Source organism: Aureobasidium pullulans (assembly GCF_000721785.1).
Source record: "Aureobasidium pullulans EXF-150 unplaced genomic scaffold scaffold_5, whole genome shotgun sequence".
Lineage (NCBI taxonomy): Eukaryota > Fungi > Ascomycota > Dothideomycetes > Dothideales > Saccotheciaceae > Aureobasidium > Aureobasidium pullulans.
In genome coordinates this window covers 988,048-1,003,793 of record NW_021941025.1, presented here as the reverse complement: position 1 = coordinate 1,003,793, position 15,746 = coordinate 988,048, and the positions used below count along the sequence as shown (strand labels likewise).

Sequence of the window (15,746 nt, the reverse complement as noted above, 5' to 3'; positions counted from 1 at the left end):
ACTGCCGAATTAGACGCAATCTTGACATTGCCCTTTCATTTTTTCGAAGCTCGCAGTCACACGAGCAACCATGCACGCAACAACATCAGAAATGCCTTCAGACAGGATTGTCGACAAGATCGCCGCGCTGCCCGAGGACAGCACCTATTTCTCCCTCGAGTTCTTCCCGCCAAAGACTCAGCAGGTGGGGCCGCCATGAGTGAAGAAGCATGCACCAAGAACATGGCTGACTTGTTTCGCAGGGTTTCGCAAATCTCCACGCCCGTCTTTCTCGCATGGCACACTCATTACGGCCATTATTCGTCAATGTAACATGGGGTGCTGGTGGCAGCACTTCGACAAAATCGCTGGCTCTCGCCGACATGACGCAGCGCCAATTGGGTCTCACTACTTGTCTGCATTTGACATGTACGAACATGTCGCGGAAGCTCATTGATGAAGCTCTGGAACAAGCAAAAGCATTGGGAATCAGGAACATTCTTGCCCTGAGAGGCGACCCTCCACGAAGTGACGAGTACCGCTCGAACGAGCTGGAGAACGAGGAAGAGGACGACAGCAACAAGGAATTCACATGGGCCGTAGATCTGGTACGCTACATTCGCAAGGAGTACGGCCAGTACTTCTGCATTGGTGTTGCTGCATACCCCGAAGGCCACTCCGATCAATCACATCCCGAGCATCAGCATGCCACCTACGACCTGCCATTCCTGGTCGAAAAAGTCGAGGCTGGCGCCGACTTCCTTATGACCCAACTTTTCTACGACGTTCACGCATACCAAGATTACGAGAAGCTGCTCAGACAGCACGAGAGCGGTGCTTTCAAGACTATCCCCATCATCCCTGGCCTTATGCCCATTCAGAGCTACCAGATCTTGAAGAGAACCACCAAGCTCAGCCACGCCAACCTTCCCTCCGAGCTCTCCAACAGACTCGAGCCCATCAAGAACGACGACGAGGCTGTTAAGCGCGCTGGTGTCGACATCCTGAGTGAGATGGTTGAAACGCTCAAGAAGAACTCCTACTCCGGACCTAAAGGATTCCACTTCTACACTCTCAACCTCGAAAAGGCTGTCGCACACATCGTTGAACGTTGTAAGTTGATCGGTGCAGTCAACAACGTAGCTGTGGAGGACGATGACACACCAGTTGCAAACGGAAACGGTGACAAGAAAGCAAAGGCTCGTCGCAGATCCTCAATCGCAAACTCGGCACCTCAAAACCGTGTTGTCATCGACAAGACCTCAAGGTCGGCGTCAAGTGGAAGCGCGACCTTCGAGGCATTCGACGATGAAGCTGGTGTGCCAGGCGAGGACCCACCATCGCGCAAGGATGCTCTGGCGATCTCAGAAGGTGAGGGTGCTTTGGGACGAGAGGCCACATGGGATGACTTCCCCAACGGAAGATGGGGTGACGCTCGCAGTCCTGCATATGGTGAGATCGATGGTTATGGTGTCAGTCTGCATGTGTCTATCCCGAGCGCACTGAAGCTGTGGGGCTACCCAGTCGACACAAAGGACATCACAAGCATTTTCGCGCGCCATGTGCGTGGCGAACTCGATGCCATCCCTTGGAGCGAGGAAGGTCTCAACCCTGAGACAGAAACGATCAGAGAAGAGTTGGCTGGCTTGATCTCGAAGGGCTGGTGGACCGTAGCTTCCCAGCCTGGTGTCAACGGCTTCCGCAGCGACCATGAGATCTTCGGATGGGGTCCGCCCAACGGCTTCGTCTTCCAGAAGGTATGTTTGAATTTATCTGGAACCATGATGAGCGCCTTTGCTAACAAGTCTTGTAGCCATTCGTTGAATTCTTCTGCTCACACGAAGACTGGACACGACTACGCACCAAGCTCGACAAGGATGATCAAGTTACATATTTCGCATGCAACGGCAAGGGCGACTTCCAAGCAGCCGACGAAGAGAGCTTGAACCCAGTGACATGGGGCTGCTTCACTGGCAAAGAGTGCGTGTTGACATTACCTTTACACAGAGAAGCTCAATGCTAACATAACCATCAGAATCGTCACACCCACCATGATCGAAGCAGTCTCCTTCCGCGCCTGGGCCGAAGAGGCTTTTGGCATCTGGACAGAATGGCGTCACGTATACCCCCCTCGCTCGCCATCTGCCAAACTGCTACGCGAGATCAGAGATAACTACTGGCTTGTTAACATCATCCATCACGACTTTACCGAAAACAACGGCTTGTGGAAGATGCTCTTGGAAGCATAGAAAACACTACTATGAACGAGGTGGGAGTTTTTGGATATGCATGATGCATTGGTTGCGGCGTTTCGCTTCGAGTTTGTACATATTGAACGTTATCGTTTGAAGGCATGCTAGCCTCTCCATCTCCAGCAGCGCGTTGCCAATCGAAAACTTGCGCATCAAAAGGCACGATGATTTTTGAATATGAAGAAATGTCCACTGAGAGCTCAAGTTTTTTTGACCTCTCATTGGACAAGCACTCTGTTATGAATACAACCTTGCATTTTGACAGGCTGGGGGAGAGACATGTGTGTTGGATAAGAGAGCCTCCTCTTCCGCTGACCCCTTTTATCCTTACCTCCCCCTGGTTTATTACTTTCACAGAAGTTGAAATGCACGATATCTTGTTGTTATCAGAACCAGGTCCAGAAATTTCTCACCTGGAGCTCTCTCTCTCTTTGAACATCGTGCTGTCTCAAACACCCGCTATGTGTTTTCGATGATAGGTGTATTGCCACGCATCGTGCGGATGCGAGAGAGCCCCATGATGACAAATTTCACATGGACCTGTGGTGGTCATACATAGGTGGAACACCCTAGACTAGACTTCATTGGACAGCTATATTCATATCTAAACAGTCCTAGCCCTGCCGCTCTGGCCTGGGGGTTTTATTAGTGGTGCTTGTGTTTAAGGGCAGCGAAAGCTAAGAGGATGGCATATGGCTTAGAAGGTGATATTTAGTGCTATATAGTACATCTGAGACAGATGTTTGCTTGTTCCACGGGTGCTGGTGGGGAAGATTTCTTGTCAGGAAATAATAGAAACTACATCTTGTAAGAGGAACATTGTCGAGGAGAGGAGTCAGTGTCTGAGACGGCTTAGGACGGGTTGTACAATTTTCTACAGAGGTTTTTCGATGGTTGGAAATGCTGTTGTATGTTCGTAGATGTGCTTTGCGATGTGAGGTTGGAAAGTGAGGTACGAGCCAGGGTGGCCCAGCTGACTAGTCGGACTTCGGTCAGAGATATCCTTTCAAAATCTGCTCCTCGACAACAACACCCATACGTCGAGAACAGCCATCAAGTATCGAATTGTATACAAGCAGAGAAATCCATCGTCGCGCAATCTAGATCGGTGCTCACTTCTTCACACCCACCACCACCAAGTTCCTGGGACTATGCTTGAACTCAAACACCGCTTCCACCCAAGCCTCCTTCACCTCCTCTTGCTCTTTAAGCCACAACCATCTATCCACCACAACAGCAGCTTCTATAACGCCCGCACTGAAAGCCATCAAACTCCACATGACACTCAACTCCTTACCTCTTTCCTTGAATTCTTGTTCATAGCGACTGATTTCCTCATCGCTGATATCAGACATTTTGGCAGCGAAATCGGGGCCGCGGATGGGATCGAGGAGAAGTTTTTCCAGCGCCCCTCGCACGTAGGTTAGGAAAGAAGTATAGCAGCTTTTGCGCAAGGAGCCTAAGATGATGGGAGCAGTGCCCCCGCCAGCAGACCAACCAAGAGGACTCCCATTATTCCCCTGCACATCCTCCACCTGCGGCTGTTGCACAACACCTTTATCCATAAACATCTTTTGCAGCAGAGCACGGTAGAAATGGCGCTTGAAGAAACTTTCAGAATCTTTCTTGCCCCAGTTTTGGGGAGCTTGGACGGCCATCATGCGGGCTGTGATGTTTAGGCGTAATCCTTTGCCCGTGGCGGTTTGGGCATTGCAGAGGCGTGAGGACATGGGGAAACCGTGGGGGTCGTGGGAGGATGAGGTTGAGTCGAGGCGGGGGTGGTTGCTGCGGAGGGAGGGCAGTTTGTAGGTTGCTGGGCCTAAGCGTTCGGTTATGAGGTTGTAGCAACATCCTACTAATGCGACTGCGGAGACGGAGGGGTTGAGGAGGAGAGAGCGGATGCCGTGGTGAACTAGGTTGCCGCAGCTGTGAAGGGAGATGACGAGGAGTTTTGGGTCGAGGGCGCGGATGTCGGAGTTGAGGGAGAGGTTTCCTTCGACGAAATTGTCGGGGATTTGTTTCGAGCATGGTTGGGCAGAGGTGGAGGATGTGAGGTCGGAGATCACTTTTTCGCGGACGACGGATTGGTCGACGATCTGAGGCACTACTCGCGACAAGTCTCCGTCTTTGATGTAGTGTTCGACGTATTGAATGCTTCCGACGCCTTCGTTTGAGATCTTGAGGGTGGCTTGTTGGGTAGGCTCTTCTTCCCGTGTTGGCTCTTCTGCGTGGAATCCTCTTTCACCTTTGAGGTCCAGTTTTGAAAACTCCTTTTCAGAGATTCCTTGTTCGGCCATGGCGTCTCGTTGAGTCCTCCATTCCTTTTTGTTTCTCATGATTTGTTGCTTTGGCGCTAGTTTGGCAAGCACGTCCCAGTTTCTGGCTCCTTCGATGTTGTGTTGTTTGCTTTCTAGAGCGATAATATGTTTGTTGTATGGTTCTGAGGCCAATGCTCTACCCAAGTAATTCTGACCTGCTCCAAAGTCTACCAGATGTGTGATTTCTTGATCTGCCAATTCCGCAATCTCGGTTGTAAGTTTATCCAGGTAACGGCAAAAGTTGTCGACTTCGTGAATTTTCTTCACGTTCATACCTACTGCTACTTGACGAGCTAAGGTGTGTGTTGTCTTTGGTCCATTCGATCCTTTCTCGTCTTTTCTGTTGATGGGAGTGTGCTCACGTCGTAGAGACAACTTTCTAATTTGCTTAATGTATTGCAATAGAGTCTCCGGTGGGACAGGGCCTTCTCTCCAAGACTCTGGCCTCTGATCAAATATTTGCAAGTCCTCTCGCATGAGTAAATCCAAGATGTCCATTATATCGTGTGCTCGGAAGAAAGATCGCCATTCTGGAGCTATCACGAGAGTGTAGAGATCCGGCTTTCGTGTGAAGAAGTCCAGCACATGGACTCCACCGCAGAGAGTGTGTAATAATTCATTTGATCCGATAAAGTCCAGTAAAGAATCGACATATTGCTCCGAGCTCTCAAACTCTGGCGAGCATGGGAGGGCGCTCTCCGGACCCATTGTCGCGTGAACTTTGACGTTCAGATATTCTGTTGATAATGAGAGACCTCTTCTTTTCCTCTCCTCAGGATATCTTCCAGCTCCTGGCTCCTCTATCCTGTGGCATATGCAGATGTATAAAAATGATGGACGTGGAGAAAAATCACCAAAAATGCGGCTCCCAAAGTTTAAACGCCGCGGCTAAAAGCCGACACCTTGCCGGCGACGACACAGCTGTTCCTGGGGAAAGCACTTCAACGAAACAACATCCAACTTGGAAGCCTTGCAAAGCAGCTTCTCCCTTTCTCCCTCTTCTGCTTTTCAGTCACAAACAATGAGCTAGATTGTCATTGCGGCATAGGCGGGCCGCATGTTAGCAACACCAACACACACTTAACACACCATCATGGCATCCGAAGACCCCTTTCTACAGGTGCAAGCGTATGTTGACTTCCTCCCTCACACTCTTGCACACCATTGCGCAAACGATCTTATCACTAACTTGTGTGTATCTAGTGACGTGCTATCACTCCTAAACACAACACGACCACTCTTCAACAGCTACATACGCATCCGCTCCTCAGCCTCCTCAGCGACCTCCCCAGAACTCGTCGAGTCCCGCGCCGAACTCGAATCCACACTCACAGACCTATCCGCCGACCTGCGCGATCTCATCGACAGCGTAAAAGCCGTAGAACACGACCCTTACCGCTATGGCCTCGAAATCGACGAAGTGGAGAGACGCCGCACATTAGTGGAAGATGTAGGCAAGGAGGTGGAAGATATGCATGCGGAATTGGAAAAGACGGTGGAGCAGGCACAGATACATGGGAAGGGGAAGGGCAAGGAAGCACTACCGCATCCGAGTGCGTTTGATAGTGAGGATGAGGATGGGAGGGATGGGGATGGGGATTATGCGCAGTTTGAGCAGCAGAGGCAAGAGCAGATTATGCAAGAGCAGGATGAAGCGTTGGATGATGTCTTCAAGACTGTGGGCACGCTGCGACAACAGGCAGATACTATGGGACGTGAATTGGAGGAGCAAGCGGATTTGCTCGATGATGTCGATAATATCGCCGATCGCGTTGGAGGGAAGCTTCAAAATGGCATCAAGAAGATTGGCTGGGTCATCAGGAAGAATGAGGGTTTGTTTTCTCCTCCCTTTTTTTCCTTTTCCCTATTTTTCCACTCCAATCATTGGCTGTTTTGTCGACGAGATCGATTGTTGTGACATGTGCTGACGCGCTTTCTTCCAGACACCTACTCCAGCTGTTGTATCGCTGTTCTGATTGTCGTCTTGATCATTCTGTTGATCTTCTTGTTGGCGGCTTGAAGCAGCTCCAAACTCGCCACCTCCGTAACGATCATCACCGTAATGTATCCAAAATATCTTACACCACTTGACCGTGGTTCTGCATCAGGTTGTCTCTGTCATGGATGGGCGGTCTCAGAGTATCTCTCGTCGTCAACCCAGGGGAATATAGTCACAAGAAACTTGTGATCATTGATCATCGCCATTGTGGCGAATGACGCAGTTTCGTGACCCATCTTCGTCATTTCTGCTTGTTTTCTTTTCGCAGACAGAAAAGTGGCATCGATGGAGTCGACTCCACCAGCTCTCCATCGTGTTGGGTGGATTGGAAAGTCAAGAGGATGAAATCATGTTCATTGTCATAAAAATGTGTTATTGCTTTTTTTTCCCGGAGAAAATAATGTCATAGGTGATCTGGCGAAACGGGTATTTCCAAGTTGTTCTATGAGGAGAGCATCACTATGAGGTTATGGTTGAAATGTCACTGCCAACCGCCATCTGACGCGGTGGTGGTGGTGTTTATCCCGATATTGTGGTTGTGTATTGCGACCCGCAAGTCAGTAGACGAGCCGCAATCAATTAGTGTGTTATATAGGCGCGGCAAGTAGGCAGGTACATCTATTCTGAGCAAAAGTAGGCGTCCTCAACGAAGAGGCTCAAGCAAGGAAACATGCAAGCCTCAAGTGACACACCAATGCATGGCTTTCGAAACAGTGAAACTCTATCCAACATACCATACCGTTTGGAAACGTGATTGCAGAGACGCACGATGACGGAGCTGACGGGAGAAACGATGAACGGGAGAGCAGGGAAAATCCCCCTCAGGCTGGCGATGGACAGGATGCCCCAGGTTTCAAGGGCATGAACGAGGAGCCCGATGTCCTCCAAGATGGTGATCGAGACAAAAAAGGCGTCGGAGTACATCCCGTATGCGGTTTGGGAGGCTGGAATCTCACCCTTTCTGGTAGGGGTCAATTGTTGAGGATCATGAAGCTCATAAACCGCTCATGATGCGGGGATCATGAGCCGACTTCATGATGTTTCCTCTTTAAGATTTCAAGCAAAAATTTACGTAAAATCTCGGGCATGCCCCGAACTAGCATAGATACGATAGTATACTGCCAAGTGTAGGGTAGTAGTGGTGTTTAGCACTCTTGGCAAGTGCTAAGACTACCTACTAGCTATGTTATCACAAATCTTGGCGGACTTCATGAGCTACCGCATTGGTTAGCGTAAATGAGGATCATGAAGCAGCCAGGTCCCTACTTTCTGGCCAATTGGACTCTCATGTATGGGAAGTACTCCGTCCATCGGGGCATCGAGCGATGCCGATGGTATGGGTCAAGTCCGCAGAAAAGGTGTGCCTTTGAAAAGAATTCGCTGATGTAAGATCGATCTAACGATGTGCTTGCGATTGTACTCGATGGTCTAAAGGACTGCGATTGCGACCTGGTAAGAGAAATCAATCGACGATACGATGGATATGGGTGCGAAAACGATAGGAACTTCTGTGTACGTAGCCAAAGTGAGACGATTGATGATGTGTGGACAGTGGATCAGAGGAACTCGTGAGAGGAGCGTGAGGCAAGCATCACAAGCGAGTTTCTCCGATGTCCAGGGCATGTTCTGATTCCTGAAGCTGTGTGTGACGTCTGGTCTCGAGCCGCATACGTAGCTCAACACCGAGCAGATTGACGGGGATGACGACCTTGTCCGACGGTACGAGACTTGTCACCTTTGTTCAGTGTCAGGAATCAGATTAGATCAGCAAGTCCTTGAGCGAGGTCTCGAGATTGGCAACAGATTAATGCGATGAGTTCGTCTATGTCCTGGTGCTGCAGTTGAGAATTGATGGCCTCAGGGATGCGGGATGCCCTAAACACGGCCTATCCATGCGGCTGGAAGTGTCAGAAACACTCATGCATAAGCCCAGCCAAAAAGCATGTAAATAGATGAACATACCCATTTGTGGTACGAAAGTAGGTAGCGATGGTGATTGATCTTGAGAGTCCTTTACTTTTTCGATGGACCAATGATCGTGAGCTTCGACGGACTCCGAACTAATCAACTGGCTCGCGTGCTTCGATTACAGAAATGAGTGGGTTTCATCAGAGCACTGGGTGATATGACGAAGTATTACGCAGTGCGTGCCCCATACTTCGCTACTTCCAACCCTTTGCACCTATAAAGGTGGCCGAATGAGGAAATAGATAGGTGATCGTCCTGTTCATCCTGCTGATGTCAATCCTCCTCCACAGATTGAATAGGAGGATGAGGTAGACAGTGGAGTGCAGCACAAAAGTAATACAGAGGCAAACAGCATCATAGTGTGCCAGACTGTGCATCCACTTTGCATCTTTCAGGAATTTCCGAGAGCATGGTTCCAGCGACGTCAGAAGAGAGCAATTCGCAAAGACAGTTCGAGGCTGGGAAAGGTCGTTGCCCCGACTCCCCAACTCTGTGCGTGCCATGCGTGAGTGACATGAGACCCGAATCTACGTCATTCGGCATCTCCAAGGCGTCTCTCCCTGCGAACGGTGGTGGCGGCGGCGGCGGTGACGGTTCGACTGCCCGTGGTGGTTTTATGTATCGGCTCACTGACTCTGTGACGCGCGGGTGTGTTCACGGTGTGCCTGACAGAAGTCACGGATGCTTGTCAGCGGTGTACATCTCGATTCATGAAGTCCCGACCAAAGGGTCACGGCGGACTCGGCGAGGTCTGGAAAGCACATCAACATCAATTCATAGGTCAAAGGAATCTGGTAAATTAAACACCAGCGCAGGGTAAATGCGGAGGATAGTCGTTGAGCAGTTCGTAAGCAAAAACAACGCGAGGGTTATGATGCATCCAACCGAGGAGGAGCGACACGCGACGTCGTCGTTGCTCTTCCCTCCCTCTCAGCGACAGACCCGACGTCTGAGAGCTGCCCGTATGAACCGCCGGAAATTTTGCCAGCTACATCATGATCAACAGGGTCCTCTCTGGTCACGGTCTAGCCTCCTCGGGGCCGTTGTTGCACACAGAGCGATGAGCTAATTGCGGGCTGGCACGATCCAATGAACAATTTCCGATACTCGCAGCTTCCCGCCTCCGTGACAGGGAAGCTCTAATCGAAGCCTTGGACACGGGAATAGACTGGTTTTGCTTGCGGGCGTCTTTGACCTTGCGCCGTTGCGCTGCCGATCTTAGCGCCAACGACCACAGTCTAGAGGCGCAGGGTCTGACGTTGATCCAATCCTCTGCCTAGCCGTCATACTTTCGGTCTCTGCTCACTCTGAAGAACCACTCCCACTGTACTGTTTTGACATATAAGGAACCTGGTTCTTCCTCTCCGTCCAGCCTCCTTCCATCAACACATTCCCACTTCAACAAACATCTTTCAAGCCTTCAAACTTCCACTCGAAGCATCTTTCAAGCATCTTCTATCAACGACTTTAAACCAAACAACCAATATCTTCACAATGGCCGCTCCATCCGAGATCCAGCAAGTCTACATCGCTGAGGACTTCTCCGAACCTACTGCTCCTCAGTATGAGTTCCCTCAGCACTACGACCTGAACGACCCAGACTCTGCTCGTCTTTCCTACCAGAGATTGATGCACGAGCACACCAAGCAACAGTTTGAGCTTGCCACATCATCTGCTCGTCGTCGCGGTTCTCCCCCAGAGCACGACATCTCAAGCCTGCGCAAGGAGACCTCCGGCATGAGCATCGATTCTACCTCATCATCATAAACACTTCGGTCTGCGACCAAGTCACGACAACATCTACCTTCAGCGCACTGTCTCTTGTAGCGGCGCGACTGGCATAACGACTTTCATGGAACGGAGTTTGATTTTTGTATTATTGGGAATGGCGGGTCTCGCATAGAGGCAGGAGTTTTGTTTTAGATGATCGTTCAGCCGGTTGGACGTTTTGGTGTTCATAATCTCTGGCATTTTCAAGTCATGCATTGTCGATATTAGTCGACCGGATCCTCAGAGTATTTGGAGCCCCAGTCTTTGCTATCAGCGCAAGATTTTCAGAATTGAATGAACTATTCTCTCTTCACCTCACTTTCGATCATGATTTCCAACCGTGCCTCTTTGTCTAACAGACTCTCATGGCTCTTGGCTTGTTTCATCTTCATACAGCTCAGCCTCCATGTCTTTTTGGCTTTCCTTCGTCGCCGGCCAGGTTTTCCGGGCGCCAGAGTCGTGGCACTCCTCGGTTGTATGCAAGAGCGGATCTTAACCGTGAGTGAGATAGGCTTACAGCAGATCTATGGTTGAGGTGTGCGAACATGGGGGGCTGATTGAAGCGAGACTCTGCAAGCCACGAAAGCAGACCCTTGCCAATCCCCCGGAGACGGCACGAACAGCCAAGGTCAATCACCACCTCCACTCTCCTTCCCCTCCTACTTGACGACCATTCACGGCGCGTTCCTTGCAGATCGACAGCGAGTGAATCAAAAGTCCATACCTGCTCATCCGGGCTTCAATCAACGTGTCTCTAGGACTGAGGATGAGTTTCTGACAAGTGCCGAGTACCACACGTTGCAAGAAGTCAAAAGCCAAAAAGATTGGGCGGCAGGATTTGACCTCGTCCGGCAGCAGCTGAAGTTGTTGAAGTTGATGCAAGGCACACGGGTCGAGGCCGTGAGGGCCGGGAGTCAAGTCGGAAACTCCAGGTTTGCATCTCCTAGGAAATTGCTGTGGTGAGAGATCTGCAAACAGCACAACAGGATGTCCTCTCTGCGGAGGAAGAAGGAGGTCAGCCTAGACAACGCCATCTACGTGGTACATGGAGCCGCTTCCGTGACAGACAGGTGGAAATTGGCTTGACGAAGACGGTCAATCGGGTCACGGGTGTAAGACTGGACTCTCGGAGTGGTCTCCTTGACGAGCAAAGTTCCTCAACGAGGCATCCACGTCGTCATGACTGTTTCGTCTTCACGAGCAGTTCCGTTTCGCTAGTAAAGTTGTTTCGCCGGAGCATGGGCCGGCAAAGGAGGCGCACGCGGACGGGTGGCTTTTTCTGGTCAAGGCTCGACCCTTGGAGGTTGGTCCCATCCATGATCTGCAGCTGTGCGGGGCGGCTATCTCTGTTCCGGTCAAGACTCAAGAGGGCTGCGCGACTCAAGCTCACCGAGACACACGACAACAAGGTGGAAGTTGGCACCCAAACGGCTCGGATCCGAAGCCTCCTTTAGACCCTGTGAGGCTGTGAGAGAGTCATCCAGCGACAAGCACGGATACCATCAGCCACAAACCGAACCTCAGCGCCATACACACCCACCTCCACAGGCGCCATCCACGTCTAGACGTCACGACTCGACATCATGCCCTCGGAACGTAAGTCTCTCTCTAGACCCTGATGACTCTACGACCAGCGCGCCTAACCAGCGTGCGCCGACAACAGAGAACGCACTATTGGCCCAAGTCCCATTGACGGTATCCCCGTTCGTCACCCTACCAAAGGCCCCGACCTTGCCACACAATTACGCCAGTATACCATCTACCTTACCGCCATCCATCCTCAACACCGACAGCGATGACCCATCCGCACCTCCTACCTACGTGACCTCTGGCACAGGCTTTCGCGCCCACCCCTCCACAATCATCACCCAAAACAAAGCCCTCTGCGATCAACTAGACACCGCTGCCTCTGACAGCAGAAAGAAGATACACGATTGGAGACAAGCCATCGATGAGCGCGAGTTGGCAGAGAAGAGAAGGAAAGCTCCTGGCTGGTTGGACAGCGATGCCAAGATCTTGAGGCCTGCGACGACGGTACCGCCGCCTGATACTAAGCCTGGCGCAAGTTTGCTGGATGCTGATGAGCAGAACACTGACGCGCTGCGGCCGCAAGAGTCTGCCAATGACATGGGCTCGCAGATGGATCGTGCTTTTGGTTGAGCATTTGTGTCTGTGAAAGACACATTTCTCTTCCGACACGCATCTCTTGCGCCCAGGACATCGTATACGCGCTGTAACAGCATGATGCTAGAGCATGCTGGCCTATAGTGCAGTCCAAGCACGCAATGCTATGGTTCTACTTAGATCCTAGAGCATGGTAGCAGCCATAGCACAATCCAGTCAGCGACTTGCCATTGCTGCAAGATCAGATACAGTAGGAGGCCTTACGCTGTGAAGCAGACAATGCCTACCCATGATGGCTATATGAATTACGAAGCTAAATAATACCACGAAACACCAGCTTAAATTACATCATCCCAATCTCGTCATGTCAACATCACTCCCCTGACACCCTGTCTCTCATTGACCAAATCACTCAACCTCCAAAACGTCTTGCCTCTCTAACACTCATCACTGATATCGGAATACTACAAAAACCCACTTCCCACTTCCCACTTCTCACTCGTTATCGTTATCGACCCCTTGATGGTTACCTTGACTCACCTGATGAATGTTCTGCTTTCCCATGACTGCTTATCGCACTTTACAACACCATCGAGACTCAATGCCTACTCTTCATTACATTGCTCACAATGTAAATCTTTTCCCGCAAATCACGTCGAGATCCCAAAAAGTATCACAAGAAGCCTTATGAGCTGGTCAGCAACATTACAGATCATGCGAATGTGATGCTGAAAAATAGCTGTTTCTCTGCACAATGATATTTGACTGCACGACTCAGGTTCTGGACAGCTGTCAAGAATAATGGGTGTATCTCATGTTCTAGACGATGTTGACCACAGATGGGGAGGGACGCATAAGGGCAGTTCCACAGGGCGTGACAGTATCCGAGGATACAAATTTGTCCCCACGCCTGGTTGCTGCACTGGATGATACGAGTTACCGCACTGAGACACAATCGATTTGGAAAGATCAGAATAGAAGACAAGTAGACAACCGAAAAGTATATTCATTATCACCACCACCACCATCCAAAGAGTCATCCAACAACCAACATACAAACAAAGAAGCGAAAAGTTATAAACACAAGAACTTTTTAATCCATGATCGGCCGTTAACCATTTCTTCCAGCTCCTTGTCAATGTCCATTCATACCATCAATGCCATCCATGCGATGAAGACTATCCACACTCAGTGCCTCCTCCTCCAACAACGCTTCCAAAGCATCATGCACCTCATCTTCCTGCACAATAACGTTACCCGTCCTCGCCGTGGACAAATAACTCATATTGAACGCCGCTCCCTCTCCCGCTCCACCATCATCTCCTAATCTTTCAAGTAACCTGCCAGCAACACCGCAAATAATACCCGTACTTTCCTCAGGGAGCTTGCGCAGATCAAACACGATGGCGAAATAAGTCTGGTCGTTTTGAAGTAGTATGCCTTCGCCGGACTCGGGGAAGTTGGAGAGGAGTTGTTGGTCGAGCGTGATGGAGACGGTGTCGGTCTGGGTCAGTGTGATGGACATGAAGCGGGGGTTTGTGAGTAGGCATCTGAATACGCCTAACATGATTGCATCGTGGACGTCGTTGCTGTCACTGCGATAGCCTGCACATGTCCTCAGCTCTAACGTCTCGTCTACCAGCGGTAAGATGTCATTTCGATGCAGTGTGCTGAACGTCTTGGTTTGCCATTCTGCGACCGTGGCTGGAGGGGGTGTACCGGGAGGTTGAGAGTCGAGAGAGGAAGAGGAGCTGCTGTTGCGGTTGTGGGAGTGGAGAGGTGAGGAGATGTTGGTCATGTTTGCGCCATGGCCGTTGGAGATGGGCTCGAAGGCGAAACCACGTTCTTCCAAGGCAGAGATGACAGTGGATTTTGAGTTGTAGGGGACGAGGACGAAGTCACTGTAGTAGCTGGTGATGAAGAAGATGGAACTGGGCTTGTTAGCTTGTGATACCCGAGAACGTTGGATTGTTGTACTCACATTCCGGCGAGCGCAAGAGGTGCAGTGAGGTCTAGCACTCTTTGTCCGGCTTCCATACCTTCGCCTCCGACTTGTATGACGACAAAATCATCATTGCTGATAATAACAGCTTGCTTTGCTTTCGCGTCCAGTCTCTCAATCAAGGGTCTGAACAGCTCGTCGACCAACGGCCGAGGGCAGACAACCGAACACTCGATGGTCGTGACCGAGATGTTGGTAAAGGCGTTGGGGTATGCCCACTTCCTACGTGGGAGACCGTCCACCTCATCTGTGCTGTCCGACAGCGTCAAGAGACGTAGAATAGGCTGGATAAAGTGAGGGTATAAGTGTAATGGTATGTGCACGATTGCTAGTTTGGTTTCCTGTACAAGGGGACCGAGGTCAGTACAGGCATAGATGGATGGCCAACAATGAGAAGAAGAACAAATGACCATTCTGTTGTACGGGAATTCAAAACTAATGTGTATAGACCCCTGAATCTACCAAACCAGACAGAGGAGCCAAACGCAAGTAGTCCCGTATAAAAGAGTGAGCATTTCCGAGGAACATCAAGACTTTTACGTACCAGAAATTGGACCTGAGCATTTAGGAGTACCATGGAGTGATCCATCATGGTGGAAATCCCGACTGCGGGGTCGAGATGTGTGGAGCGGTTTGCTGCTGCCTCTGCGACGTACACAGAAGAAGCAAGCTTCCGAGACCAAAGGGTTAGTGTGAAACAACGATTGACGTAGTTTGTGGATGGTGTTGAAAATGTCGATATCAAAGTAAAAGGCTCAGCGGTTGATGTGTTCCTGTCCGGCGGGCCAATGAGAATAATCGTTTTTGAAGTTCATAATCCGAGTCCAAAGGTCAAGTAGAAGGCGAGTCTGGGGATGTCCCCGAGTTAAGGAAGTAAAGGTGATCGAGGGGAAGAAGCGTGGACCGTGGAGATTTCAAAGAATAGAGAGGAGGAGCTCAAGGTATATATAACACGGACCGGTATAAAGCGGAGAAGAAGACGTCTTCACGAGAGTTGGTCCTTGCTGTCCGGTACTTTGCTAGCTTGGAGTACTCGTATAGAAGAGACGACGGGTTCGAGGATCCTGCAAGTCTAAAAGTCAAGTTTCGAGTGTCACGACCTCCAATGTCGCAAAGCTGTCCTGCGGCTCGAGTCAATGCTTTCAAGGAACCTGACGAAAGCGCGGGGGTGTGCTGGTGATTATATGTGCGTGATCGAGCGGATCAATATGCGTGACCAGATGAAGTCGCAACCGATAGGACGTGGGGGTGTGAAGCAGAATTCCTGCTTGCACCGGATTGGCCTGAATTAATCGCTGCACGCGCGCAAGCTCCGATAGCGTGGGATTGGTGAA

At 50.5% G+C, this 15,746-nt stretch overlaps 6 protein-coding genes across 6 annotated transcripts; 4 read left to right on the top strand and 2 right to left on the bottom strand.

Moving 5' to 3' along the window:
- Positions 1-91: 91 nt before the first annotated feature.
- Positions 92-2,228, top strand: M438DRAFT_269227 (methylenetetrahydrofolate reductase-like protein; the record flags this gene model as incomplete). The annotated part of the gene is made up of 4 exons (XM_029900314.1): positions 92-184; positions 243-1,736; positions 1,793-1,959; positions 2,015-2,228. 4 exons carry the CDS (start codon positions 92-94, stop codon positions 2,226-2,228), a joined length of 1,968 nt encoding a protein of 655 aa, XP_029762809.1.
- Positions 2,229-3,080: 852 nt separating this feature from the next.
- M438DRAFT_344047 (uncharacterized protein) lies at positions 3,081-5,372 on the bottom strand. The gene has a single exon (XM_029905130.1). The coding sequence runs from the start codon at positions 5,255-5,257 to the stop codon at positions 3,344-3,346; it is 1,914 nt and encodes a 637-aa protein (XP_029762808.1). The 5' UTR covers positions 5,258-5,372; the 3' UTR covers positions 3,081-3,343.
- A 270-nt stretch (positions 5,373-5,642) lies between these two features.
- On the top strand, positions 5,643-6,569 carry M438DRAFT_353726 (uncharacterized protein; the record flags this gene model as incomplete). The annotated part of the gene is made up of 3 exons (XM_029906899.1): positions 5,643-5,677; positions 5,753-6,381; positions 6,493-6,569. 3 exons carry the CDS (start codon positions 5,643-5,645, stop codon positions 6,567-6,569), a joined length of 741 nt encoding a protein of 246 aa, XP_029762807.1.
- Positions 6,570-9,843: 3,274 nt separating this feature from the next.
- Positions 9,844-10,603, top strand: M438DRAFT_344045 (uncharacterized protein). The gene has a single exon (XM_029905129.1). It carries the CDS (start codon positions 10,011-10,013, stop codon positions 10,281-10,283), a length of 273 nt encoding a protein of 90 aa, XP_029762806.1. The 5' UTR covers positions 9,844-10,010; the 3' UTR covers positions 10,284-10,603.
- Positions 10,604-11,532: 929 nt separating this feature from the next.
- Positions 11,533-12,774, top strand: M438DRAFT_344044 (uncharacterized protein). Its single transcript, XM_029905128.1, has 2 exons — positions 11,533-11,882; positions 11,950-12,774. Exons 1-2 carry the CDS (start codon positions 11,870-11,872, stop codon positions 12,444-12,446), a joined length of 510 nt encoding a protein of 169 aa, XP_029762805.1. The 5' UTR covers positions 11,533-11,869; the 3' UTR covers positions 12,447-12,774.
- A 771-nt stretch (positions 12,775-13,545) lies between these two features.
- On the bottom strand, positions 13,546-15,004 carry M438DRAFT_269532 (uncharacterized protein; the record flags this gene model as incomplete). The annotated part of the gene is made up of 3 exons (XM_029900332.1): positions 13,546-14,341; positions 14,392-14,753; positions 14,957-15,004. The coding sequence occupies 3 exons, from the start codon at positions 15,002-15,004 to the stop codon at positions 13,546-13,548; spliced, it is 1,206 nt and encodes a 401-aa protein (XP_029762804.1).
- Positions 15,005-15,746: the final 742 nt, after the last annotated feature.